Source organism: Tinamus guttatus, unplaced genomic scaffold (assembly GCF_059628265.1).
Source record: "Tinamus guttatus ecotype Peru unplaced genomic scaffold, ASM5962826v1 Tinamus_guttatus_pri_ptg000459l, whole genome shotgun sequence".
Taxonomy (NCBI): domain Eukaryota; kingdom Metazoa; phylum Chordata; class Aves; order Tinamiformes; family Tinamidae; genus Tinamus; species Tinamus guttatus.
In genome coordinates this window covers 5,616,192-5,643,126 of record NW_028288993.1, presented here as the reverse complement: position 1 = coordinate 5,643,126, position 26,935 = coordinate 5,616,192, and the positions used below count along the sequence as shown (strand labels likewise).

The 26,935-nt window shown below is 55.2% G+C and overlaps 3 protein-coding genes across 3 annotated transcripts; all 3 read left to right on the top strand.

Annotated features, from left to right (window-relative positions):
• The first annotated feature begins 1,240 nt into the window (after positions 1-1,240).
• On the top strand, positions 1,241-6,910 carry MLEC (malectin). The gene is made up of 5 exons (XM_088532396.1): positions 1,241-1,466; positions 3,487-3,665; positions 5,025-5,201; positions 5,361-5,418; positions 5,890-6,910. The coding sequence occupies exons 1-5, from the start codon at positions 1,241-1,243 to the stop codon at positions 6,117-6,119; spliced, it is 870 nt and encodes a 289-aa protein (XP_088388522.1). The 3' UTR covers positions 6,120-6,910.
• Positions 6,911-11,927: 5,017 nt separating this feature from the next.
• UNC119B (unc-119 lipid binding chaperone B) lies at positions 11,928-14,855 on the top strand. The gene is made up of 5 exons (XM_088532395.1): positions 11,928-12,150; positions 12,504-12,617; positions 13,109-13,220; positions 13,453-13,625; positions 14,445-14,855. Exons 1-5 carry the CDS (start codon positions 11,934-11,936, stop codon positions 14,555-14,557), a joined length of 729 nt encoding a protein of 242 aa, XP_088388521.1. The 5' UTR covers positions 11,928-11,933; the 3' UTR covers positions 14,558-14,855.
• Positions 14,856-18,610: 3,755 nt separating this feature from the next.
• On the top strand, positions 18,611-23,995 carry ACADS (acyl-CoA dehydrogenase short chain). The gene is made up of 10 exons (XM_088532269.1): positions 18,611-18,659; positions 18,814-18,983; positions 20,227-20,376; positions 20,576-20,687; positions 20,886-21,037; positions 21,258-21,428; positions 22,505-22,642; positions 22,726-22,821; positions 23,149-23,205; positions 23,838-23,995. The coding sequence occupies exons 1-10, from the start codon at positions 18,611-18,613 to the stop codon at positions 23,988-23,990; spliced, it is 1,248 nt and encodes a 415-aa protein (XP_088388395.1). The 3' UTR covers positions 23,991-23,995.
• Positions 23,996-26,935: the final 2,940 nt, after the last annotated feature.

Genomic DNA, 26,935 nt, shown 5'->3' with positions numbered 1-26,935 from the left:
CACAGGCAGGGCCAGAGATTAAAGCTCCACTCTAATAACCCAATTCCAGATATAATCCCATAGCTCTCATCTCCAAAGCAGCACCCGGAGATCTGCAAATAGCAGGGCAGACTTCGGCACCGTGCAGCCCCGCATGGGCCGGGATCAGGCCCTTGTGTAGCCACCAAACCTGGCTCCTGAGCACACCCCTCTGTGGCTCTTCTTGGACAACCTGAATCCCAACCCTCATTCCTGGATGGATGGAGAGGGCTGTGCCCTGCAGCATGTGGGGACAGCCCGGGCAGGGCTGAAAGCTGCTTTGGTGCTGGGGCCAGGGAGAGACTGAGGGATTTGTGGGCAATGCCAGGCCTTTTGCTCATAGGTTACTGGTATAAACTCAGCTAGAATGGAGGAATTAGCAATCCGGTGGGGAGCCTGTGACATCTGGGGACAAGCTGACCCCCTGGCCAGCAGTGCTGCAGGTAATCATGAGCCAGGCTGATGAGTAGCCGATGTCCTGCCTGGAGACTGGAGCATCGCGCCCTGACGGCCCCGACCAAGACGCAGGCCTGAGGGAGCGGAGGGAAGTCACGCAGGGCGCGGGTGGCACTGAGGAAGTTCCTTGTTTAAGGGAGTCGTGGCCGATGCTCCCTGCCCCAGCGCCGCCCCGGCCGCTCCCGGCAGGGCGGCCGCGTTGCCGCCCGCGGCCTCGCTCTTGGCGCCGGGCGAATCCTCGAGACCGGCGTAAATGGCGCCTCCCTCCCGGGCCGGGCCGGGCCGCGCGCCCCGCCAACCCGCCCGCCCCGCCGCCGGCCCACAGTGCTGCGCGCGGCGGCCGCGCTGGAACGCGCGGATTGGCCGGGGCGCTGAGGGGAGCGCGGCGGGCCCCGCGCCGCCCGTGCCGCGGCGCCGCCGCCCTCCCCGCGGCCACCGCGTCCTGCGGCCCCGCCGAGACCCTCCCGCCGCCGCCCGAGCGGCGCCGCCGCCGCTGGGGGCGCCCGGCGGGGGCCGCTGCCCCTCGGTGCCCCGGGTCCCCCCCGCGCAGCCATGGCACGCGCCTCCCGCCGCAGTGCCGCCGCGCCCCCACGCCGCCCAACGGAGTCCGCTGCCGGGCTCCTCATTGGCTCGGCGCCTCATGAATATGCAGAGAGCAGCGCGCGGTCGCCCAATGGGAGGCGGGTGCAGAGGTGCCGGCTCCGCCCCCCCGGCAGCCGCTCGGCTGCCCCCTGGCGGCGGCAGGAAGGGGCGGGCGCAGCGCGACATGGTGGGCGCCGGGGCGCGGGGGGCGCCGGCCGCGCGGCCGCCGCTGCTCCCGTCGCTGCCGCTGCTGGCGGCGGCGGCGGCCGCGCTGCTGCTGCGGGGCGCGGCGGCGGCGGGCGGACTGGCCGACAGCGTCGTGTGGGCCGTCAACGCGGGCGGCGAGGCCCATGTGGACGTGAACGGCATCCACTTCCGCAAGGACCCGCTCGAGGGCCGCGTGGGCCGAGGTGAGGCGGGCGCGGGCGGCAGCGGGCACGGGACGCGGCCGCCGCTGCTGCCGCCCCCCGGGGCGGCCTTCCCTCGGCCGGGCCTGCGGCTGCGCCGGAGGCTCCTCCTGCCCTTCCCGCGGGAGGCCCTCGGTTCCCCGGCGGGACAGGCCCTGCGGCGGCGGGAGGCGGCTCTGCCGCGGGGAACGGCGCGGACCGGCCCCGCCGCCTCGATTGAGCCCCCCTCCCCGAGCCGGGGAGCGGAGGAGCCCCGTGAGCGTCGCGGCCGTCCCGGTGACGCTGTCCCGGTGGCGCTGCCCGGCCGCGGTGCCGGGCGCCGCCGCGCAGACTTTACCCTCCGAGCCCTCTCTGCCGCTCCCTGAGCGGCTCCTTGTTGCCCGGCCGCGCTCCCTGCGGATCCGCGCCCGGCCGGGACGAGGAAGCCGGGATGGCGCCTCTGGGCTCTGCCGCCTCAGGCGAGTTGAAACTTCTGCCAAGCGCCAGCTCAGCCGCTGCGCCTCAAGGGACAACACGAGCTGGTGGCAGCTGCAGAGGAGCCGGGTGCCAAGTGTAAGGTTTGAGTGCCCCCGAGGTGTGGGAGATGCCCCCTTGGAGCCACCTCCTGGCACGTCGCAGCTGGGGGATCAGGACCCTTCCCCAGCTGTGTCAACGCTCCTGCCGTGTGCAGGCAGCCAGACCTCTCTGGCTGCTGTCTCAGCTGCTGCTTCCTTCACTTCCTTTACGTGCACCCTTTCCTCTAAAGAGCTGCTGCTGTTGTGCAATCCTTGCTTTGCTCCCCCTGTAATTTATAGCTGGCCAGAAAAGTCTGTTTGCGTCGGGAGAACAGTTTAAAATTATCACCCTCTCTAATTTTGGGGATTAGAGTCTCCAGCCTTAGGCGCCCTGGTTAGGCTGGGGAAGTGAAGCTGGATGTAAGGTTGCCTGATTAGCTGCGTGTAAGAGGAGACGAAGCCCTGGCATTAGTTTCCTCTCCTCGCTTGCGTTGGCTCTCTCTTTGGCAATATGCACCGGGTAGTAGCTCTCGCTTGCTTTGTCTTGGCCAACGCAGTGTCTGTTCCCATGGAAATGGGAGTGGAAATGGCAAGTGTCAGCAGAGAACTTGGTCTGGATCCTCTCTGGTGAGCGGAGCGCGGGCGCGCAGCCGCTGTGCGCGGTCCTGCCCCGTGCCCGTGCAGCGTCGCTGGAGGCAGAAATGGTTGGTTTGTGTTTGCCCAGCCACCCTGAGCTGTGCGAAGTCCTGGCTCAGGTCCAGGTGCTCTGGGAGCTGCTGTCGCTCTGTCTTTCACCTCTGAACAAGGAGAAGCAGATGTTACAATTGAGGTTTTTCTCAGGTGTCGGCCTATTTGAGGTGTTTCTTGGGTACTTCTTTGCTCAGAAATGCCCTTTTCAGCAGGGTGGTTACAATGTTCAGGTTGTGAAGCTGCAGCTGGCAGGGCTGCTGGTGCTTTTGAAATCGGCATGCACATCCTTACCACTTCCTCCTTTTTGGTTTCAAGACGATGGGCATTGTGTGGCTGTGATGAGAAGACGGGTTTTGTAAGATGTGTCTGATGCTTTTTGCCCTTTTGCCATCCCCCACGCTTTGGCCTAGGGGGGAGCCATTGACTTCTAATCCAAATTTGTTACGTGCACTTTAGTTGTGTCCTGCAGAGTTTGTAACTGGAAACACCGCAAAAATATTCTAGGTGGTTTTCCTCTTCGAAGCAGGATCTTGTGGCCACGTCCTTTGGCTCTGTGCCCGGTCTGTGAAACTAGATCTCCCTTGTGAAACGGTGCTAGTGGGTTCCTGCTTCTCAGACTGCAGCACGTCCCTTCACAGGACCCGGGTGCTGGGGTTTCAGCTACCTATGTTCGTGCTCCAGCAGTGTGTCCTCGCGCTCAGCACATGGAGTGGGAATGGTCTGACTAGAGCAGCAAGTGCCACAGCCGCCTAGGGAATTAAGCACCAAAGATTATAGAAAATCTCTTCCCTGTGCCTCAAACTAACCTTTCCTCTCACTGTTTTGTGGTTGAAACTCAGCTTCTGACTATGGCATGAAACTGCCCATCCTGCGATCCAACGCAGAAGACCAGATCCTGTACCAGACCGAGCGTTACAACGAGGAGACCTTTGGCTACGAAGTTCCCATCAAGGAGGAGGGCGACTATGTGCTGGTTTTGAAGTTCGCTGAGGTCTATTTTGCACAGTCTCAGCAGAAGGTGAGTGGCAGCCCCACGCCACTGAGACCTGCCTTTCTCTTTAATGCGAGTTCCTGCCTAGGACTGGGCATGTTCAGGTTGCCTCTGCTGCCTCGTGCACTGTGGTTTTCCTGTGCCCTAGAGAAAGGAGTGAAATGAGGTACGAAAGTTTAACCTCATCGCTAAAGACTCAGGAGTGTGTCCTGAAACATGGAGTTGTCTTCCAGGTTCCAGATATAAGTTGTGCCTGGAGAAGTGCTCTGCAAAAGGAGTGCTCTCTAGCAAATGCATGCAACTAAACATAACCAATGCCAGAATTTTATGATCTGTTTTAAGTTGCTCTGTCTTTGTGGAAAAGTATGTTTGTGTTTTTTCTTCTTTGCTTGTTCCTACCTCTGCCGCATCCCTGTGATGGCAGAACTGCTGCCCACTTGGTACTAGGAAAGTGATCAGATCAACTTAAAGTTGAGGGGGTGCAATAAAGCTCTGTGCTTGCTCAAACTGATCTTGAGAGTACGAAGTTAAATTCAACCCTCATTAGAGCACTTTGGAGTGAAAGATCCTTGTCCACCTTTGAAATTCAGAGGCAGAAACAGAAAGAACTCAAAGCCCTGTGATAAACTGAGAGGGAAGTGGTGTGTGCCTTAATCTGGCTTTCTCCCCACTCAGTGAGCTGCTTCGAGCCCTGTTCCTGAGGTGCTGTGTGGCCTTCTGCCACAGAAGTATTTCACAGAGCACAACTGGTGGAGCTGGCTTGCTGAATGGGTGCAAAAAGTAGTCTGGGATTAAACTGAAGGGCTGAGGCACCTTTTGGCTCCTCTTTCTTGATGTGGTTGTGCTGGGATTTCCCAGGTGCTGAGCTCAGCCTGAGTCACTGCCGCCGCAAGGAGGACTTTCGCTCAGGGCTCACAGATGTGGTTTAGCAGCTCAGCATTTTGCTTCCTTCAAACCCCATCTCCTGCCAGTGGCTTTACCAGGTTGCTTCCTCTTGTGTACAGGCTGCTTGCCGCAAGCGGCCCGGCTCAGCTCAGAGCCTCACAGCGACCCAGCATGGGAGTGGGTTCTCAACCAGTGGCTAGAAAGCAGAGAAATAAGTGTGAACTGGCCAGAAAAAAACCCTGCTGTCCTCAGTCCCGAACACCAGAAGTGGGGATTATGTTAAAAACAGGACATAGATTTCAAGTGTTCATGCTTTAGTGTCTTTAACTGGCTGCTTGTGGCCCCTGGATCTTTCCCAAGGGAACGGAGGACGCGCCATGGGACGGGCAATACCGTGTCATCCTCAGTGCCTAACAAGCCCCAACCTTTCCTGCTCTGTTTCCCTTTTGACGGTCGCGTGCCCGAATCCGTTCTGACACTGTTGTTTCTTCCACCCTGAAGGTGTTTGATGTGCGCTTGAATGGCCACGTGGTGGTAAAGGACTTGGACATTTTTGACAGAGTCGGACACAGCACAGCTCATGATGAGATCATTCCCATGAGCATCAAAAAGGGGAAACTGAGTGTCCAGGGAGAGGTTTCCACGTTCACAGGGAAGCTCCACATTGAGTTTGTAAAGGTAACGAGCCTTGCTGGGCAGAGCCCTGCTTTTTGCTTTTCCACTTCCCTCCTGCTGTGAGATGCAGGAGAGGTCTGGGGGGCAGGAGAGGTGATGGTAGGTGGGGAGAATATTTGTTACCTCACGCTGCAGCACTGACCCCTTCTCCCCTTTCTCTAGGGCTACTATGACAATCCGAAAATCTGTGCCCTGTACATCCTGCAAGGAACAGTGGAAGGTGAGCGCAGTTTCTGAGCCAGATGGCTCTTTCCCCTTGGAGAGCAGCCTGATGCTTCTCAGACTGTGAGATCATAGTTTTTACTGACCCTCCTCTGCCAAAACTGCTTCTCTCTCTAGGCGAGGCCTCTGCAGGAAGCAGTTAGGCTGGAATAGGTGTGTGGGATCTTTCCATTCCTCTGTGGGTGCAGAGCTGCCTGTTTTTTGGAATAAGCCTGGATTTGGTTCATGTCTTCCTGCATATGGGGTAGAGGAGACAAGAACATGCCTGTCTGCCTTGGCTATTTATAGCTGCAGGTAAATTCCCTCTGGCTAATGGATGTTGGCAGCAGCCCTCAGACAAGCAATTTATGGAGACCTTTTAGCTAGTAGTGTGGGGTTTCTCACCTGGAGCCTCCTGAGAACAAGGCAGTTGGTTTTGTTTTCCTCTCCCCCAACATGCCTCCTCACAGCCCTTTTTCTTGTCCGACAGATGTTCCAAAGCTGCAGCCTCATCCTGGCCTGGAGAAAAAAGAGGAAGAAGATGATGAAGACGAATATGATGATAGCTCCAGTGTTAAAAAACAGGCAAATAAGAACCGTGTTCAGTCAGGCCCACGCACACCAAACCCCTATGCCTCAGACAACAGCAGCCTCATGTTCCCCATATTGGTGGCCTTTGGTGTCTTCATTCCTACCCTCTTTTGCCTCTGCCGGTTGTGAGAGCAAGCCCCACCAAACATCAGCAACGGGGCTGGGAGGGAAGGAGTTGGACCAAACACGGTTGCTTTCAATTTCTCCATACTGTTCATAATTTAAGGAAGGAAAAAAAAAAAAAAAGATTCACTTGGAATGAATAGTAGATCTGGGTAAGAGGGAGCTTACCTTCCCCCAGCCAGCCAGCAGTGAGGCCCTCGCCTTCCCCTTTGCACCACGTGCAGCATCCAGTCCTCCCTGGGGCACTTGAGAGTAAACTGAGTCCTGGCTCTCTGTGTGTTGGGCTGTTGGAAGCTGATGCTATCAGTCCCGGGCCGTGTCCCACGCTGAGAGGAAGACACGTGCTGCAAGATCTCTGCCTTTGCTGGGTGAAGTAATGGCCCTAAGCCAGGAAGCAGCCGTTAAAACTGGGCCTGCTGCACGTCTTGTCTAGGAGCGTGGAAATGTTGTGGTGCCATTGAGTGACTAACAACTGGAGGACAGAGCTTGGCTCTTCAGCATCTCCCCAGGCGTGTGCAACACAATGTATGGTACTCACCTGCATAAAGATACCAAGACTCCAACTTGCCGCTCAGCCTCTGCAGAGAAGTTTCCCTCCCAAGAGTGCAAGCTGCGCCGGTAGCAGAGGGATTTATATGGCCTGACTTGCTGCACTGGTCGGGAGAGACTTTCCTAGTGTGACACTTGTAACGGTTGATCCATTGCAGAGGGACTCTGCTGTAGCCTGCGAGAGGCTGGTGTTCTGTTAGCATCTGTTCAGGATGCACTTATTTTCTGTATTGATTTTTTTGGCTTTTGTTCCCCTTAATCTTTTTCTTTTCAAAGCCCATTTTAAGCCCAGATCCTTGTCTTGCCCTTTCTAGCAAACGACTCTCCTTTGGAAGAAGCTGAGAACCCGATGACCTGGAAAGAAGGTTCTGGTCTTGTTCCTGGAGCTTTCTCGCTCTGTGACTGTGAGCACCGTGTCCGTAGGATGGAGTGGAGCAAGCCTGCGAGTGCTCCCTGTGAGTGCTCATCCCCCTGTACAGAGCAGGACTGCCTGCAGCACTGGGACTGCAGCGGAGGTGGCTGTGTCTGCAGTTAGCACAGGCTTTTGCATATCAAGATGCCGGGTGAAGGGGCAGATGTCAAACATATCAGTGCTAGAGAAGGTGGTTTGTTGCCCTCCAGAGATCTAGAAGCAAGCAGGATTCTCCGGACGAGGCCCGTCGGTTCCCCTGCTTGCCTGGTGACAGGCTGCCGAGCTGGGTCGCCCAGTGTCCCCCACCGGTGTTTCTGCCAGGGGTGCCTGTCTGCACATGCAGAGCCTGTGCCCGCCTGGCAGAGGCTGAGCAGAGAACAGAAGCCCTCGCTGCACCTGCCCGTCTCGACCTGCATGAGCCGGGAGCTGCCCTGCAGCTTCTCTCCTAAACGCTCTGCACCTGGCACAGCAGCACTGAGCAGTGTCCTCTTGGCTTCTGCTGCTTCTCCTTGGACGTGAGTCTTCCTTGATGTGGTGTTTGGGTTTAGTCCTCTGTGGTGGCTGAGTCCTTAACCTTTCCTCAAGCTTAGACGAGTCAGCAAAATTTAAGGAGGAGCCTGTCTGCTCCACTAGACCAAGCAGCTGAATCCATCGCTTCTTCCTAACCCTTGGGGTGTGGGATGTTGCTGGTCTCCAGGCTCTGGGACAGGCGCTTGGGGAGCTGTCACAGCCCCTCCCTGCAGCAGCAGTGCTGAACCTCAGCTTTCTGATTGCATACATCACTGCTTCGGGCCTGACACTGATTCTGTGTCTATAAGCTTCAAAGCAGGATCTGAATTAACCTATTCATAGCACGAGTGGAGGAAGCGTGGCCACAGGAACAGCAACAGCAACAGCTTCTGGAGAAGCACAGCAGGGCCGGAGCAAACTGGTGGCAGAGGTCAGGCTTTGGAGGAGGGCAGAGCCTAAGAGCAAACCTTGGGATAAAAAGGCAGAAAACTTGGAGTTATCTGCTTCATCTTCTAGCTCTGGTTAAAAATCCTTGTGCTTTGAAAACTCTTTAATGCCGGCTCTGTTTATTTGGTGGCTGTACCTGAAAAGACTCCTCAGCGTCTGCTGGGTTGCTCCAACTGGATCACAGAGGTGTTCAGATCTTAATCTGTCTGGAGAAGCATGTACTGCTCTGATTTGTTAGGCAAAGAGCCCAGGCTTGAAAGCAGGAGCAGGCTTCTCCTGGAGGTGTTCTCTTCCACGCCTTCCAGCTTGTGCTTTGAGTGTCCCTGAAGCAGACATTCGCCCGCCCTGTGTCTCGCTTGCCAATGCTCTCTGCACAACATGGGCAAAGGGACCTGTGCCTAGACCTGCACGGTTGGAGGCAGGTCTCCTAGGGTAGCTTATCCCGGCCTCGCTGGAGCCAGGGTGCCCCTTCTGTGTCACCGGGCACCAAGGGCGAAACCATGTGGGGCTTGCACTGCCGTGTTTCTGTTGCTCCGTTCAAGTGGATTGTTGCATTTGAGCAAGAGAAGAGAGGAGGCATCTTTCAGCCTTGCTGGCTTCAGCTGAGTTGTTTGGGCTCTGGTTTACCTGTCCCTGTGACTAGTGTAAAGCTGGCAGTAGCTCTTTAGGTGATCGTGGGGTTTCCTGACCCTGTTTCGGCGCTGTGGGTGTTTTTTTTCGGTCCGTCTCCGTGTCAGGCTCGCCTCAGAAGCGGCTGTCAAATGAAGTGGTATGGGAGCACGGGAGGCTGGTGCGGATACCGCTCAGCACCTCCTCAGGGAGCTCCTGTGCGCGTGTTCGGCTCCTCTTCGTGATCTCCGGCGCCGGTGCCGGTCGGGAGGGTGTCACTGCCGACCCTGCCGGGGGAGAAGCACGGTCGGCTCCACCTCTGCGCCATGGACGTGTGAGCGAGTGTCCGTGGGGCTGTTAACCGAGAGCGGGAAGGCCCAGGCGGCTGCTGCTCTGCCGCTTCCCAGCCGGCCGCCGCGGCAGGAGGAGCCTGTCCCTCTGCAGCAGTGTGCGCGGCTGCAGCAGCCCCAGCTCCGTTCCCGAGGTTCCCACATGGATAGGGGTGGACAGGGTGACCCTAACGGATCCCCTCGCGGTGGGCAATCTTCTGCACCTGCCTCCAGCCGTGGTTGTAATGCCTGTTTTCATTCCTCTTCCGGCCCTCCGCTCTATCCAGGGATGCGGGGCGCAGCCGACAGTTGTCTTTTACTGTTTGTGTCCTCAACTCTTGTCCCTTTACGCCAGGCCTTCTGTTTTTCCCCTCTGTGTGAGAGACTGGAACAACAGCTCTGACCCGTTGGGGAATCCCAGGTGGCAATGAGCAGAAAGCCAAATAAATTCCCGTCTCTTTTTTTGGTGCCTTTATATTGGGCTTTGAGTAAAAGTCTGTTTGAAAAAAGCTGCTTTCTTTAGGGAGCTTCTGAGGTTTCCTTTCCCAGGGATAGGCCTTCCCTGCCTGTGCTCAGCCAGGGACAATCTCGCTCTCCCTTGATGCCTGCTCCAGAGGTCCCCGTTGAAGCACGGAGCTGCGTGCAAGTCCCTCGGGCTCCAGCCCTGGAGGCCAATGCAAAGAAAGAGCAGCTGGGGCAGAAGAACTGGAATTCCAGGAGCCTCTTCAGGTCTGGTCTCCCTGGGATCTCCTGCAGTCGGCATGGTGGCTGCCCAGGTACCTGTTTGTGTGCGCGCCTCGGAGCGCCTGCGTCGCGGCTGCTCCAGGAGAGCCACGTGCTGCGTGGGGCTCCTGTGTGAAGATCCTGTCCGGCCACGAGTGCCACGGCCCCTAGGTGCCCAAGGGCGTCCCCCTCCAACAGGCCGTGCATCAGGAGCAGCAGCGTGTGCCTTGTGCCTCGGCCTTCCCTCCAGTTGAAATGGGACAGTGGCCGCCAGGGTCGTGTCTTGATGGTGGAAGTTTGGGCTGGATGGGCCTGTTCCGGTGGGAAGCAGCAGGAAGAGGAGAGGACCAGCAGAGCAGCCTCAGCTCTCAGTGCAAGACAGATTTGAGCAGACGTGCCGAGTGTTTCCGACCGCTCAAACGTGGGAAGAGCTGTCTGCTCCTCACACTCGCGTGCCTGGGAGGGAACGATCCACAAGCTCAGTGGATACAGGAGCTGGCCCAGCACTGAGCTGATTTACCTGCCGTGCTCCTGCGTCTCCAGCAAATGCCGAAGCCAAACGCAGCTCACGGACGCTCTTTCCATCAGCCTGGTTCCTCTGGTCTGTCCTCACCGACTCCTGAGCAGGTCCTGGCAGGCGCTCTCAAAGGCACAAACGGGGCACTGAGCCAGAGTGGGGAATGGGCTCCCTGCAGCACCCCCGCTCCGTGCGGCGTCCCTGCTCCGTGCTCCGCTCCGGCAGGCTGGAACATCCGTGTTTCATCCCGGAACAGCAGTGGGGAAGTGGGGCTGGGCCACGGGCAGGAGGAGGAAGCAGGTCCATGTCTTCCGGGACTCTGGCTTGCTCAGAGTTTATTGCTGTATATTAAATACTATTTTTGGAGATTGGGGGGAGATGGGGAAGGGGAGAGGCAGCACTGCCCCTGGGCTGAAAGGTGGGACATGGGTGCGGGTTATCAATAGGTTTTGATTTATTTTTTTTCCAGAAAGTGCTTTATTGAGCAGAGAAAAAAGAAAAGAGGGGAGATAAAGGAGAAAAAAAAAAAAAGTGCTTTCCTCCCTCCTAGGAACAGTGATGGCTGATTAGAAAATATGAATGATCCTTTGCAAACACCAAAGGTCTCAACTCAAAGTCTGTGTGATGGAGACTTCAAGGCAAGGGGCAAAGTGGGGCCAGGAGCAGCTCAATGCGTGACAGCGGGAGGAGAGGTCTCTGCGGCCCCTGCTCACCTGCACACAGGGTTTTGAAGGAGGATATTCTTTTTATCTGCCCGTTGCTTTGTGTTATAACAGCTTGCTGTGACTTTCCTTCCTTTCAGTTAGTTTTACCTCGAGCCAGGGCCCTGGGTGCAGGGCCAGGCTGCCCGGTGCTCATGGCGTGGGCTCAGCCAAGGCCGCTTCGGGACGGGGGAGATGGCGGGGGTGATTTTATTTTTGGTACATGGTAGCTGTTTAATTTTTTAAATTTCCCCCAGGATGTGCGAGTGAGGGGATGCTCTGAAAGCGGCTGCCTGGCTGTGTTCACCAGCAGCACGTGTGAGGAAAATAAAGGAGATTATATTGTCACTGGGGTGAGCGAGCTGCTCTCTTCTGGGGCTGGGTTGACTTTGCGCATGGGCCCCGAGGGGACAGCGGGTTGTGGCGGAGGGGACAACCCCAGCCCAGGGCTATCCCCGGGTTCTGGTGGTGCTGGGGGAGATGCCGGGGTGCCTCGGTCCAGGGTTGGCGCTGCTGACAGCCATGATGGTGGAGGCTGCTCTGCACTGCTGAGGAGGCCTCAGGGGAGGGTGCCAAGGGCTGGTCTTGAGGAGCCCCTCTGGTCCCTCCTGGCTGCCTCCATCCCACTGCCAGAGCCGGCCTTGGGTGGTGGGAAAACCACTGCAAAAACCCTTTCAAAAAGGCTGGGGCTGCCTGGGGCCAAAGCCCCCTGTTCCTTGCCTTTCCCACTGTGCTGGAGGGCTCCACCTGGGACTAAACTAAGGAGTGCTTTGGCACTGGAAGCGGCTGCTGTGGCCGCTATTGGCGGGTACGATGGGCAAGCAGCCAGGACGGGCATGTGCCGGGAGCGCCGCCCGCCGCGGTCCCCCCTCCAGGCACCGCCCGCGCCGGGCCCTGCTTAGCTTGGAGCGCTGCCCGCGTTGCCAGGCAGCGCCCGCCGCCCCTCCCGCCGCGGCCCCGCCCCTCGCTCCCATAGCTACGGCGGGCGGCGGCGGCCATCTTGGCGGCGGTGGCGGCGGGGCCATGAGCGGCTCGAAGACGCGGGCGGCGGCGGCGGAGCCGGAGCCGGACAAGAAGCCGCCGCCGGGGTTCGGGGGCGCCCTCAGCCGTCTGCGGGGCCGGCGCTGCTCGGCGGACGCGGCTCCCTCGCGGGCCGGAGCGCCTTGGACCGAGTCCGAGCTGCTGGCGCTGGAGACCGTGCGGCCCGAGCACGTCCTGGGGCTGTGCCGGGTCACGGAGAGTGAGTACGGGCCGGTTCGGGCCCTCTGCCGGCGCCGCCGGGGCCCGCCGAGCACCTCGCGGAGCGGCGGCGCCGCTGGCGCCGGCCCCTCGTTGTGCCGAGGTGGCCGCGGCTTCCCCGGCCCTCCCTCCTCGAGCTTTGCGGGATCTTTAGGAACAGGCAGCTCCGTGTCCCGCTCCGCTCCCCCTTTCCTGCCTTGCTGCCGGGCTCACTGTGCCTCTGCGCTCCCTTCCGTGCTCTCCCCTCTGCCGAGACCACTGCAGAACGGCTTGTAGGGTGGGTTTGGACTAATAGGAAACTAATTCGAAAGCTGCTCTGAGATGGCTTGCTATGTGGTTTTCCTCCTCTCCTAGGTTATTTGTGCAAACCAGAAGACAATATTTACGATATCGACTTCACCAGATTCAAGATTCGCGACCTCGAAACTGGAACGGTGCTTTTTGAAATTGCAAAGCCGTCTGCTTCAGGTGAGTGCCACGAAAGTTGCGGAGAGGCTGGAGAGGCGCTGAGAGCAGGGAGCTGCAGCGAAGGAGCCGTGCAGACCAAGCAGAGAGGTCTTGCACCATGTCCTGGGGGCTGAACCCCTCTGCTTTCTGTGTGGGACTGAGTTCTCCTTTCCTGAGAAACTTCCCAGGTCTGTGGTAAAAGCACTGAAGTGACTATAGTGGGAAGGGGGGATGCAATCAACTGCAATTTTCCCCTTGTTCGCTGGCTGTTTTCCAAGTGCTTTGGCTGCCTGTGAGGCTGAGAAGGGAGTTTCTGCACGAGAGCTACCAAAGCTGTGTCAAATCTCACATAATTTTCATTATATATTTATTTCTTAGTGCCACAGAGTCCCAGACTAATTCTTAGACACCTTTATGTTCATTGCCCAAGTGATAGCCAGCTTGTCCTGATACACTTGTTAGATGTACGCTAAGCTGTTAGCAGAATAACTCTGGGTCGTTGCATTTTCTAGAGCAAGATGAAGAAGATGAAGATGATAACAGTGAGCTAGATGCCAGTGCAGGCCGCTTTGTTCGTTACCAGTTCACCCCGGCATTTCTCCGTCTTCGGACTGTTGGTGCAACGTGAGTATGAGTTCACAGAAAGGGACAAAACTGTTTTTTACCAAAAGTCACTTACTAGTTTCTAACTGAATTGAGTGAGGGATTAGAGAGACTCCATTTTACGATACAAATATCAAACTCTTTCTGGATGATTTGCTGAGTTCTCATGTAGCCTCATGTCCAAGGCTCTGTCCTTCCCAATAGGAAGGAGGCAGGTGGTCTTACGGTGTATTTTCCCGCTTTTTGCCTGCAGCGTGGAATTCACAGTGGGAGAAAAGCCAGTGTCAAACTTCCGAATGATTGAGAGACATTACTTCCGAGATCGCTTGCTGAAGAACTTTGACTTTGATTTTGGGTTCTGCATCCCCAGTAGCAGGAACACATGCGAACACATCTATGAATTCCCTCAGCTTTCAGAAGACCTCAGTAAGTACCTGCTTTATTCTTACTTTTCTCTCTCTCCATCTCTCTGCTTGTGGAGAAACAGTCGTTACTAGGGAAAAAGGACAGCAAGAGGTAGATGCTGGTTTCTGGTTTCAGCCACATGCAGTCTTGTGTTGGAGTCACATCTTTGTGCTGCAAATTCTCTGTCTTTGAAAAGAACCTGTGTTAAGGCACAGACTGCGAGAAGGGCTGCTCGGGACATGCCTAACAGTGTAGAAGTCCAGACGATAACAAAACCCTGAAAAAAAATGTTCTTAGTAGCCACCTGTGTGTCTTCAGCACTTGCTTGTCCGAGCTGGACGCTGCTGCTCTGGAACAGCCGTGGCCCTTCGAGGGACGGGTGTCTGAGCCTACCAAGATCTCTGCAGTTACGTGCGACTCCTGCTACACGTGACCTTAAGCGGTGGCTGGAGCAGGAGGATGTGGGCCCGGCTGCTGATGGGGGGAGGAGGTGTGGACGTGCAGGCCGTGTCTCGGCCTGTGTTGGTCAATGGCCACTTCTCTGCGGCCTTGCACACGACAGCAGCTCTGCTCCCGTGGGGACTTGCGCAGCTTCTCGCTGTCACCTGCGAGAATTCTCCCTCTCTGCTTTTTCGCCTTTGTCTTGAGAATAGGAAGGGCAGGATGGAGCTTTTGAACTGCACTCAGTAGAGCAGTTGGATTCCCTTGCTTAGCAAGGGCAGAGCATCAGCCTTGTAAATCCAGCAAAGCGGCAGGCTCCTTTTCCCTCTGACTTCGTGCTGTCCAGTGGAGTGTGGCAGCTGTTTGGGCTTGAGCATAATGGAGCTTTCTCTTTCACAGTCCGTCTGATGGTCGAGAATCCCTACGAGACACGCTCAGACAGCTTTTACTTTGTGGACAACAAGTTGATCATGCACAACAAGGCCGACTATGCTTACAATGGAGGACAGTAACTGTTACACGTCCGTTGGATGCTGTGCTACTGCAAACCATTCCGGATATCCAGAGGGGGACCGGAGTTACTGTCCTATGCAGCAAGGCTTCTTGCCAAACCTCTTCTCCTCGTGTGAGACTGAAAACATGAAGAAAAGAAGGCAGCTCATGAAAGTAGAGGAAATCTCCCTACAGCGCTTCCCTATCCAACATTCCCATGTACCTTGCCTCTGTCTTTCTCCATTCCTGGATACCTTCTGGTACCTCAGTTAGGTTATGGATTGGAGGCTCTGCTAGAAAATTATTGCTGTTACTTTTTTTTTTTTTTTTCCTCTAGTTAGTTTGCACTTGTAGTGCTTCAGGTGTTTTACCAGTCAAGTGACTGACTACGCTCTTACAAGAGGTCAGATTGTTTCAGTAAGCTGTTTCTTAGCAGGAAAAATTGCCCCTTTCAATTAGCCAGCAAAGCCTGAAGAGCAGATCCCTAGCCCAGGTGGATAGATCACCTATCATCGCATAGTGCTTTAGTCTGTAGCATGGCTAGGTTTGCTTTGTAGGGTGCATCTTTATATTCCCTTTTGGAAAGTTAAAATAAGAGACTAATTGAGGTTCTGAGTAGTGCAGGAATCTTCCTTCTGCTTCCAGGAGCCTGAACTGCTCCTGGCAATTGCTTTATCTGTATTTACCAGGGATTTCACTAGAAATGCAAGATAAAAGAAAAATGGAGTTAATCCAGGTTAGTCATTGACTCAACCTGGAGTCAATAGCATTTCTATTTTGGCTCATGTGAGTAAATTCTTGATTATGGAGCGTGGGGTCAACTTTAGAGCTGAAGTTAATCTCACTTTGTTCACCTTTTCTCCTGCTTCCTATGTGTAGGATTTGGGGCTCTTGTTAAAGAATGTCTTTGGGCTGGCAACTGCCAGTCAGTCTAGCTGCAGCTGTCAGTCTAGCTGCAGTGGGGTATCCATCCCTTGGAGGAAAGAGGGAGAAGGTGGAAATTCACCTAAGAATGTGTGGGAAGCGGAGCTTCCTAGGCTTCCTTCTTTGTATATCTTTAAACCTTTTGGACCTGAATGACCCATCTCTGGAGGGAGAGATGGTGTTACCAGCTCACTTGCTCTGTTTTACCTCAGCTGTAATATATTAGCTAAAAGCTGTGCAGGTCAAATTGCTCAGCTGGTGTTCTGGAGTGGGATTCTTATGACCAAAAAGTGTGAATTATTCAAGTTCCCATCACAGCTTTGCCTGCTTATTTATGGTTTAGGATGTTTTTCCTCTGAGTTAGCTGCACGCTAGACCAAAGGGTGTATTACCCAGCAGGCTCTGGTGACTGTCATTTTTCCTTTTCCCTCACCGGGCTGCTCAGTCACGATTATGGTAAACGAGCATCAGCTTGTGTCTAGATTAGCGACATTTGCTAGCATTAATTCCACCCATTCCCCAACAGAGTTGGGGGATAGACTTGCTTACCTGTTGTATTAAGTAAGGATCAGAGTAGAATGTGCCCTAGGAGGATTAGATGGGGTGGACTTCGCAGCCCGGAGCCTGCTCACGCAGCACGGCCGTGCGAAGCCACTGCCAGGCAGTGAGGTTAGCTTTGGCACAGAGCATCGTCGTGAACAGTGAGAGTTTGCGGGGTGGCAGCCATGAAAGAATCTCCAGCTCTTGGGAAGGGTGTTTGATTAGGATTAGCCACAACAAATGACCCGTTTGGGAAGGAGCATTAATCATGAGCAGCCACAGCAAATGTCTTGGGAATGTGGAGAGGCAAGGTCTGCGTGGCTGAAAGATGAGTGATTTTGCTGCCATGCATCCCCTCTAGCAGCCCCACAGGCACTTGAGCAACCTTGTTTGGTGACTTCAGAATTAGTGAAGCTGCTGTAAGGTGGAGCTCAAGCGGCCTCTTGCTGTGGTTGTCTTCAGAGTGGCTCGTGCTGTGCCTCTGCAGTGGGAAACTTTTGTTTTGCTCTAAGTTCTGGCTCATGATAAGGCAGAACTGCCCAGAAGGGGGGTTTCCATCCTAAACTGTTGGGAGATGCTCAGGATAAAAGTGTCTGAAGAGGCTGCTCACTATTTCCTGGCAGATTTTAGGATGCTGAGCTGAAATTGTGTGTAGCATAAACCCAGGTGCCTTGAAATGTTACTTCTGTCTCATTTTTTGGTATGAAGCAACCTCCTCTGGCTCTTTCTTATGACTGTGACAATTCCTATCTGCTTTCTATGGATGTCTGTGCTATCTGAGCACAGATACTTACCAGGAAAATTCACTGGCGCCAGAGTGAGCAGCAGAAATGACTCTGCTGGCGAAAACCACCTTGTGCAAGCGGCCTGCGCGGGCCAGGGCGCAGTGTGAGCGCGTGAGGCCGCGCGCCGTCTAGGCACCGCTCTGCAGAGTGCGGCTGCCCGGGGGAGAAGGCGCCTCGATGGAAATCGGGCATTTGATGCCTTAGGCAAGTGGATTCCTGTCTGAAATAGCCATTGCTTTGTCAGTAATGATGAGAGGAAATCATGGAATTGGTTGCTTTCCCACAGGTGAATGTATAGTTTGTTGAGCAATAAGAAAAGGAAAGCTGCAGTAAAAACATAGCAGGGCTTGCAGGCAGGCAGCAGTAGCAGCCTAGGATAGTTTCTAACTGGAGTTGTTTGCTTTGCCAACTTAGGGAGTTTTTGCCCCGAGAGGCTTGCTGCAGAAAAAAATCCTTATGAGAGGGTCATCTGGCACTGGCAGAGAGTTGATTGCAACCCAAAAAGTCTGGGACTTCTGGACTCTTGTCCCTACTTTGTGTGCTTCCTTAGGGTCCCTCTTCTCTTAGATGCCTTGTGCGAAGCCTCTTCCCGTTGTGGCCTAGGTGATGACTTTGGTGAACGCAGTTTAACACGGATCATTTTCTTCCTTCTGGTTTCTATATTCCAGCCCTTGGGCTAGGAAGGAATTCTGATGGGATCTCCTGCTTGTCATGTGAATGGTCTCTTCCTAGCCCTGCAATGGAAAGAGTCACTTTGTGTCAGTCCAAGTGGATGTAAGAGAAAGGGTATCTCTATGGAGAGCCTCTGTCAGATCACGGGTGCTGAGCTGGAAGGAGGAAAAAGTCAGGATTATACTGCATTCTGCTATGACAAAACCAAAAAGGGAACCAAAATCACAGACTCCTACTAAATCTTTCCAGTATTGGCCGTTTCAGGACCAGGACTTCTTTCACAGCACTCCAGAGATGACTGCGTGACTCTGTATAGGCGAGATTCCTGGACAGTTGTTTTGGGAGAGACTGAAGGATTCATATTGCACCTTGCCAAGGAAGGTTGTCCCCCCTTCTCTGGGCAGGGTGCTGCCCTTATTGTCCTCTCCTTTTGCTAGGAAGCATCTTCCATTCTGTGCTTTCCTGAGGACTTTAATGCAGCTACCTTCAGATTAGCTCCCCTTTGGAGCCTGAGGATGTTTCTTCGAGGGCTCAGGAAGACCAAAACAAGCACCTAGAAGGCAGAAATGAAGGAGGAAGGTGGTGGCGACGAACTTGTGATGCCACCTGTGACACTTCTACTTCTTGGCTCTGTCCTTTGCTACAGCTCTTTCTCCATCTTTGCTTCCTGCTCGCGGATGGCAGGCAGATGAAGTCAACTGCCTCTTCCTCGGCACCGAGGAGCACCAGCAACTCACCTGATGGCCTGCACGGAGCTGGGCTGCTCCCAGGCACAACCTGTGACTGTCACCTCGTGGCCTTGGTGTGTCCTCTTCCCGGCAGGAGGCTGCCGGGGGGCTGGCGCTGCAGCGCAGAGGTGGAGGGGCCGGGTCCCGGCTCCGGTTCTGGTCCCGGTCTCCAGCACCAGCAATAACCCCCAATAAACCTCTGCCCCGCACCGAGCCCCTGCGCTGCGGCGGGGGGCGGCCGCGGGGGGCGGGGCTACACCGCGGGGGGCGGGGCTAGGGGAGCGGGGAGGGGCCACGGGCTGGGGTGAGTTGGGGAGTGGGCGGGGTCTTGCTGTTCTGGAGGCGGGGCCACCAGCCGTGGGGGCGGGGCCTGCTGTGGCGGCGCGTGCGCCCTGCGGCGTCACTGCCCTGAGGCGAGGCGGACATGGCGGCGGCGGCGCTCGCGGCGCGCGGCAGGCGCGCGGCTCCCCGGGGTGAGGGCGCCGGTGGCCGTCGCGCTCCCGCCGCGGGACGGCTCGGGGCTCGCGGCGGGAGCGGGGCGGGGGGGAAAGCGGCGCGGGGGTCGCGGCCTGCGGGGCGCCCCCGTGCCCTTCAGCGCGCGGGGCCTGACGCGCCGCGGGCGCGCAGCGCTGGCGCTTGCGCTGGGCCGCGTCCGGCGGCTGCACGCGGTTTTCCAGGTCGCCGAGCTGCCCGAGACGCACCAGCTGCTGCGCCAGACCTGCCGCCACTTCGCCGAGAAGGAGCTGGCGCCGGCGGCCGCGCAGCTCGACAGGGAGCACCGCTTCCCGGCCGCGCAGGTGAGCGGGCCCCGCGCGCCGCCCCCAACGCCGGCACCAAAGCGGCAGGAGCCTCCACCACCGAGCCCGCCGTGTGCCCGTCGTGTCCCCCTTCCCCGCTAGGCGACAAGGAAGGATAGGCAGGAATTTCACTCCCTCTCTAGAGAAGATAAAGGTTCCCAGCCCTCTCACTGGTCTTACCTCATCATTTTGCATTTGATCTTGGGGATTCTTGCTTGAAAGTGCAGAGGAAAATTCAAAATATTTTTCTTTCTTTTCTTTCTTTTCTTTCTTTTCTTTCTTTTCTTTCTTTTCTTTCTTTTCTTTCTTTTCTTTCTTTTCTTTCTTTTCTTTCCTTTCTTTCCTTTCTTTTAATAAATCAGTGAGCATAGAGCTGGTTGCTCTCTTTCCCCCCTCTGGATTTGATGTAAAGGACTAGCATTTCGAGAGCTCATAGGGGAAGCAAAACCCTTTTTGAAAAAAATCCCTGCTGGTCCTATTAAAGCAGGCAGAAGCTTGTAAAAAGAAAACTTATTTCTGCAACACCAGAAGTTTAGGATAATCTTAATATATCTTAAATATAAAAACAGATAAACGTTTGTTTTAAATATTAATTTGAATTACAAAATTCAGTTAGGTAAAAGCAAGCAATGCGGAGCAGTCTGTGCTCTGAGGAGCTTCAGGCTAAGAATCCAGGTGTCTGGCTGAGAATAACTGTGCGCCGTGAGCGGTCATTAACTTCTGTGATAAGCAAGACCTGGCTTTAATGGGAATTAAAACCCAGCTTCTTGCAAACTGTTCTGTGGGTCATTCACTCTGTAAAATTCTTTCCTTGTGCAGTCCTAGGCTGAAGCACAGCAGACTTGAAGGTAACGTAGTAATAATTTTTATTAGCTATTTCCCATTGCGAGCTTCCAGCTGACCAAGTAACTGAGGGAAGAACTCTGGTGGGAGGTTGAGGCAATTGAGATAATGTGGAAATTCCCTATTTCAGATAGGAAGGGCTCTGTTCGTTCAGGCAGCAGAGTGAGCTCTTTAAACAAGCAGGAGCCAGGTCCTCATCGACACTGGCCATGTGCAGCGCTGGTTAAGGCCACTGGGACCCATGGGTGCACAAGTGACTGCCTGTGCAGGTGGATCCCCATTTGGCTGCTGGTCATGCACGTGTCCTGCTGTGTGTAGCCTTCACCTGTGTGTAGGGGCGTGTTTGTGTGGGTGTTTCTGTGGGGATACCAGCGATGCCCAGGGGTTTCTCTGCCTGCAGGTGAAGAAGATGGGTGAGCTGGGGCTGATGGCCATGGACGTGCCGGAGCAGTACAAGGGAGCCGGCCTCGACTACCTGGCCTATTCCATTGCCGTAGAGGAGATCAGCAGGGGCTGCGCCTCCACGGGCGTCATTATGAGCGTCAATAACGTGAGTGTCCCCCGAGAGGCCGTGCGGGGGCAGGAGTGGAACCCAGTCTGGCAGCGGGGCGGGTGGTTGTGCCACTGGAGAGGGGAGAACCGGAGGAATGGGATATGTTACCCAGTGCAGGGGGTTTGGGAGCCCAGCAGAGCCGTGGGGGAGTTCATAGCTACCAGATGCCTCTAAAACAACTCTTATTTTTTTAAAGTCTCTTTACTTAGGGCCAATACTCAAGTTTGGTTCTGAAGAACAGAAGCAGGAGTGGATTACGCCCTTTACCAGTGGGGAGAAAATTGGATGTTTTGCCCTTAGTGAACCAGGTGATGTGACTGTTATCATTCCTGTGGCAAAGTAAGTAGGGTACCCTCTTCCCTTAACCAAATTTAGGATAGACTTCAGATCTGTCAAGCAATAATGGTCTACAGAAGAGTAATTTATAGCCGTTCCATTTAAATGAAGCTTCAGCAGCCAAGGCATTAACTGCCACCCGTGTTTTGTTTGCCTGGTGCCTTGATCAGGAAACGGCAGCGATGCAGGAGCTGCTTCCACCGTGGCTCGCCTGGACGGTGATGAGTGGGTTCTGAACGGCACCAAGGCCTGGATCACCAACGCCTGGGACGCGGCTGCCACCGTGGTGTTTGCGACCACCGACAAAGCCCTGAAGCACAAGGTGCCAGCTGTGAAAGAGGGCTGGGAGGAAGAAGCCCTTTGCGAAGGCCCTGGGGACAGTTAGTGCTGGGCAGGCATTGAGGCAGGAGGATTAAAGCACCATGACTTTGTTCTGTCACTCAACACCCACCCCAACCCTTTTCGTGGTTACCTGAGTCTGTGACTCCCCTGAAAAATATTTGACGGTTCCTGTGGAGTCCTGAGCGTGTGTCTTGTTGCAGGGCATCAGCGCCTTCCTGGTTCCCATGCCCACTGCAGGCCTCTCGCTGGGCAAGAAGGAAGACAAACTGGGAATCCGGGCGTCTTCCACTGCCAGCCTCATCTTCGAGGACTGCCGGATCCCCAAGGCCAACCTGCTGGGGCAGCCGGGCATGGGCTTCAAGATAGCCATGGTGAGACGGGGGTTTGGGGAGGGGGCAGCTGGGCTTGGCTCAAACAGCAATTCCAGCTTCGCCTCACTGAGGCCTCTCAGGATTTTCAAAAACCGTTCTCAGGCTTAACAACCACTGGGACAAAACCCGCTACCATAAGCTACTCTGTAGCACTAGGCAGCCGACCTTTGGCAAGCAAGAGAAATCATTGATAGAGCTGGAGAAATCCTTGGTTTGTCATAAACCAGAGGCAGCACCCTCCTTATTGTGCCTGTGTGAGTGTTAGGTGAGGGAATGTCAGTGCAGCTGGGGCGGGTCATCTTTATTCTTAAAATTTTTCTCCTCCTCTTACAATCAAAAGCTGACTGTCCCCCCCCCAGGAACTTGCAGGAAAAAGAAAAGGAAAAAGTGCTGCATTTTTTCCCCCCCTAAATACTTTGGCAAAGAAACACTGTCCTAAATGCACATCCAAAGAAAGAGGGATGAGAACTGAGCTGCATGTGTGACTTCTGAGGAAGAATCAGGCAGCTGCAGAACAGCAGGTTCCCTGCCATGAAGCGGTCCCGTTTGGATATGTTCATTGCTTTTCCCATAAGGGCAAAACACCAGCTGTTAGACCAACTTTTTCAAAAAGTCTGAGCTCCCTGGAGAGCAGAACCCATCCTATTATGTCCAAAAATAAGGGAATTCCCTAGTCACCAGACAGTTTTTTTAAGGCTGTCAGGCCAAGGCATGTTTTTTTTTTTTTTTTTTTTTTTTTCCTCTTTTTTTTTCCCCCCATGCACATGGTGAGGCCAGAAAGCCTAATGCCATGTGTTTTAAGTCAGATTTTTGGTCCTCCCAATTCACTAGGCTCTTTGGAAGTGCTCGTTTAAGTGTGTTTATCAAAAAAGGGTGTAAAAAGGAATGGTGAGCAGCTTTCCAACTTTCACGTGATGTCAGATGAGCTGTACAGTGAGCCAGAGGAGGAGTTCACTGAAGGCTTCCATTCAGCTCTTGCTGGAGCAGCTGCTCCCAGGTTTGCTCTGTGTCTGGATGTGTTCTGCTCAAGAATAGCTTAAACACCTCCGCTGTGTGTTTTCTTTTTTTTTTTCCAGCAAGCCCTGGATGCAGGAAGGATTGGAATCGCCTCACAGGCTCTTGGAATAGCCCAGGCAGCTTTGGATTGCGCTGTGGAATATGCTGAAAAGAGAACGGCCTTCGGGTCGCCCATCACGAAGCTGCAGGCGGTTCAGGTAGGGGCAGGTGCTGGGCCCGGCGGCCGCGGGGCAGGGCCCGGTGCGCTCCCGGTCACAGCCGCGGCCGCGCGGCTCTGCAGTTCAAGCTGGCGGACATGGCGGTGGCGCTGGAGGGCGCGCGCTTGCTGACCTGGAGAGCGGCGATGCTGAAGGACAACGGGAAGCCCTTCACCAAGGTGCGTGCGGCCGGGGGAGCCGTGTCAGCTCTGCACGTAGGCTCAGGGCAAGAGAAACCTGCTCGTAGTGTTGTGTCTTACTGCGCTTAGCTCTCACTAGCCAGGATAGCTGTGTTTAGCCCTCCAGTAGTTTTTTTGAACCATTCTGTTGTCTATCTTGCCAGCCTGTAGTTATCTTAGGGGACAGGAGTGGCCTCAGAGCCAGAGCCCCCGGTCAGACCTGTCTCCTGCTGTAGCTGAGGCCTCCATGTGTTTAAGTGTCTCGTACAAGTGTCATGTTTGTTTTTGTGCTGCCTGCCTCCTTGGTGATCCTTTCCCTCTCCAAAGGAAGCTGCAATGGCCAAGCTGGCTGCATCAGAAGCTGCGACAGCCATTTCTCATCAGGTAATGGCACAATTAGTCTCAGCTGGGCATTGTGCTGAGCACAGGTGCAATAAGATGGGTGGTGAGGTATTGTACTATCTCTGCTAGACTATTAACAAGAGCGTTTTGTATGTATCAATCTCAAGCTGGAGCTGGATGCCATGGCCATCCCGCTGGGGTGGGAGGTGTGGAGAGGTTCCTGCACTGACGTGCAGCAGCTCTGTGACCCTTCACAACTACCTTGTTCTTGGTGGTGTCCAAGCAGCCTTCCTGGGTTTTGACTGGGTGCAGGAACAGGGGAAGAAGCATGGGTGCCCCACACAGGACGAGCAGCATGTTTGTCTCACAGAGGGCAGAAGGAACAGGCCCGCTGGTGTCTCTTTATTTCACTCCTGCCCTTGAAGCTTTCATGGTGAAGTTAGCTAATTACTAAAGACCACTGTCTTGGCTCCTTCCCTGCCTGGGCTGGATCAGTGCTGCTGTTATCCAGTGCAAATCCAATTTATTCTGTTTGCAAATGGCAAACAGCCTCCTGGGCTCCACCAGTTTATTCCTGCAGAGGGATTAGCACCTTTCACGCAGGATGGGCTTTGTGGAAAGTAACTTCCTTACCTGCCCTGTCCTCCCCCTTCATTTTCCTTTCTAATTTTCAGGCCATCCAGATCCTGGGCGGGATGGGCTACGTGACGGAGATGCCGGCAGAACGGCACTACCGCGACGCCCGCATCACCGAGATCTACGAAGGCACCAGCGAGATCCAGCGGCTGGTGATCGCGGGGCAGCTGCTCAAGGCCTATCGCAGCTGAGGGCGCCGCGAGGCGGCGGCACCGCCCGTCGCGCCGCGTCGAACGCGCTGCAGCGGCCCGCGCACGGCCTTGGCCAGGAGGGCACCGGGGAAGCTTCCTCACTCCTCACTGACCCTCCTCTTAACACGTGCTCGTTCTTTGGACAAAGTTTGGTGCCTAGACATCCGTGTCGAGGTGTGGGGAGAGCGGAGACACCGCTGGCTCTGGGGGTGCAGGCCCTGCCTCAGGGGAAGGGCCCTTTGGAGCTGGCAGAGGTACCAGGACTTTGTTGCTCCATGCAGTCACTCTGTGTAAATGGCCCGGCTGTTTCTTGTTTTGTAAAGATTCGTCCCACCACAGTACACCATAACCAGTGCCTAAATCCAAGCGGAGGTACCAGGAGGCACGAATGCCATGTTCCGCTACCTCTTGTGCTCCCAACGTCGAGTTCAGGTGGGGGAAGCTGCTGTCCACAAGCTCATTCCTGGGTACAGGCTGCACCGAGACCATCTTTGCTGCTGATCCAAGGGGCAGCAGTGACGGGGGCTGCTGCTGCAGCGAGCCCTGGGACCCGGGGTGCCACGTACCCAAAATGGAGCTCACAGAGGCTGCGCTCGCTCTCTATGGTGGCACAAAAGCAAAGAGGGTAGAATTCTGTTTCGGCCACCAAAGAGCAGCAGCTCAGATTCAGCTGTGAAAGAACCCTCAGCTTTTCTCTTGCTCAGAGAAAAGGTCAGACATAGAGGCAAAAATAAAGGGCAGGAAAACCCACATATGTAGGGAACCCTCACCTCAAAGCAGCTCACGTGAAACCAACCACTGTCTAAAAGACAAGACAGTGACTGATGCGGCAGTAAGAGCCTTTAATCTCTGCTGGCTTTGGGAAACAACCAGAAAATGAGGACATGCTACAGAAAAAAAAAAAAAAAAAAAAAACAGGAAGCTTTAACAGTAGCACATGGCCTCAATCAGTTGTTTTTTTTTTTGGCAAGAAGGGAACTTCAAGAACATAAAACAGCAGAAGAGAAGGCTCTGAACAGATGCTGGAGCAGACTGAGACTACAGCCCACCCTCGTGTCCAGAGAACACACTACAACCAATGGTTATGTTCCTGCAGTGTCATTTATTTATATTTGCATTGAGAGAAAAACGACAAGATTAGCAACATTACACAGAAGACAACAGATTAGAAAATAAAACCTGCATTTAAAGGACCATCAGTCCTCAATTTAAATGAGATTTCATTCATTGTCTTGCACACAGCCAGAGGCACAAACAGAGTAGCTCAAACACACCATTTTTTTTGCTGTTCTTTGGTCGTTGGGCAGATTTCTCAGCATTGCAGCTCCTCCCCTTGCAGGTCATTAGAGGCACCTGCACGATGGGGCAAAGTCCTGGCAGCAGCTTCAGTCTCATCTTGCTGCTCTCTCAACCCTGAGGATCAAGAGGAGCAGCCAGACGGTGAATTCAAAATGCCTGTTTCTATTAGGGAAACAAAATCTTGTTTGTTGTAAATATTTGAAGGCTTCCAGGCATGAACAACACACACCCAGCGTGATTCCTGTGATTTTGGAGCACTTGTTTGTACAGTCATGGAGGAGGAAGGGGGTTTTGGTTTTGTGTGTTTACACGAGGAAGCCGTTTTTCCCTCGCAGCCCCTCAGCTGGAACAGCAGCTCCAGGAAAGCTCCAAGAAAGCGCATGCGTTGTGGATGCCGCATTACCATTAAGCAGAAGCCTGTGAGCGAGGCCTGGCTGGATCCCCCAGGCCCATGGGCTCAATCAGGCCACGCTTGGGGCACCGTCTCCCCCTCTGCCCGTAGCCGCGGCTCCTGGCTCGGCTCTGCGGCTCTCAGTGCTGCGGATCCGCTCCTCTTCCCTGGGGAGCAGGGAGCGAGCGCAGCGCCCAGCCGGAACTCCCCAACGACGCAGGGGGAGCAGCGGCGGCACCAGCCCGGCCTTCCCGCTCCATGCGCTAAATCCTTGCAGGAGCCTTCAGTGCCCAACGCGGGGCAGGGGCTGCTGCGGCGGCCCCGGCCGGCACCGTCACTGCCCCGGCTGGCGGCTGCTCTGCCTCCCTGCGCCCCCCAGCAAAGGAGCCCGTGCGACGGCTGCAGGAGGTGGGGGGCCTTGGAGGGGACGGCCAGGTACAACATGGAACTGCAGTTACGTTAAGGTGTGAGCCCAAGTCCAGCTTAAGACACTCCCTTCTGTCCTTATCTTTGAAACAGCTTCTTCAGATACCTTCCTTGCAGCCAGAGAGCCGAAGGGGGACAGCAGCCCCCACGTGGCAGCCCCCCTGCTGAGGACCAGCCCTTCTCAGAGCGACACTTAACCCTGCCTGCTGCTGCCTGTGGCCATTTTATCTGTCACTTAGCGCGTCTGTCTGCTCCGCAGGGTTGCTGCCAAAGAGAAACTGCCAAAGTCACAAAACAGGAATGAGTTTTGCAGCATTAAACGGAGCTCTCCCAGAGAGCCACCCCCAGGGAGAGCCCCAGCCCCAGCACGGAGGCCAGGCTGGCACCGATGAGGGCTCTAGACGGAGGCGGCATCCCCAAGGAAGGGACGTTGTGACAAAGCTCAGAGCAGCAGGGCCAGGGGACAGTGCTGCCAGGAGCCACCCGGCAAGAGGCCTACGGAGCCCTGAAGGCTCCAGGAGGAGGTGACAGTCCCTGGAATTCCTTCTTAGGAAACAGTCACAACTGAGGGGCAGGGCACAAATTCCCCACCCCACACACTCAATTCCATCTATTTCGCTATGTTACACATGAAAAACAGTCTCTTCACCCCAGCTCCCAGCAGCCCGAGGTCAGGGCAGAGCCTTGGTCAGCACCAGGAGAGCAGGACACCCTCCCCGCTCCGTGTCCGTGAGCGGCGCAGCCGGCCTTGCCAAGTGCCTGGCAGCCACGGAGAGGCAAATGCGAGAGGCGCTGCAGAAACGAGGCAGAATACCTGCAAAAACGACAA

Bases quoted from the DNA above. Each gene is read 5' to 3' on its own strand.
- ACADS (XM_088532269.1), top strand. From the start codon at position 18,611: ATGGCGGCGGCGGCGCTCGCGGCGCGCGGCAGGCGCGCGGCTCCCCGG. The intron at 18,660-18,813 runs GTGAGGGCGCCG...GCGGGCGCGCAG, and splicing joins CAGGCGCGCGGCTCCCCGGG to CGCTGGCGCTTGCGCTGGGC. The intron at 22,643-22,725 runs GTAGGGGCAGGT...GCGGCTCTGCAG, and splicing joins CGAAGCTGCAGGCGGTTCAG to TTCAAGCTGGCGGACATGGC.
- MLEC (XM_088532396.1), top strand. From the start codon at position 1,241: ATGGTGGGCGCCGGGGCGCGGGGGGCGCCGGCCGCGCGGCCGCCGCTG. The intron at 3,666-5,024 runs GTGAGTGGCAGC...TCCACCCTGAAG, and splicing joins TTGCACAGTCTCAGCAGAAG to GTGTTTGATGTGCGCTTGAA. The intron at 5,202-5,360 runs GTAACGAGCCTT...CCCTTTCTCTAG, and splicing joins TCCACATTGAGTTTGTAAAG to GGCTACTATGACAATCCGAA.
- UNC119B (XM_088532395.1), top strand. From the start codon at position 11,934: ATGAGCGGCTCGAAGACGCGGGCGGCGGCGGCGGAGCCGGAGCCGGAC. The intron at 13,221-13,452 runs GTGAGTATGAGT...TTTTGCCTGCAG, and splicing joins CTTCGGACTGTTGGTGCAAC to CGTGGAATTCACAGTGGGAG. The intron at 13,626-14,444 runs GTAAGTACCTGC...TCTCTTTCACAG, and splicing joins TCAGCTTTCAGAAGACCTCA to TCCGTCTGATGGTCGAGAAT.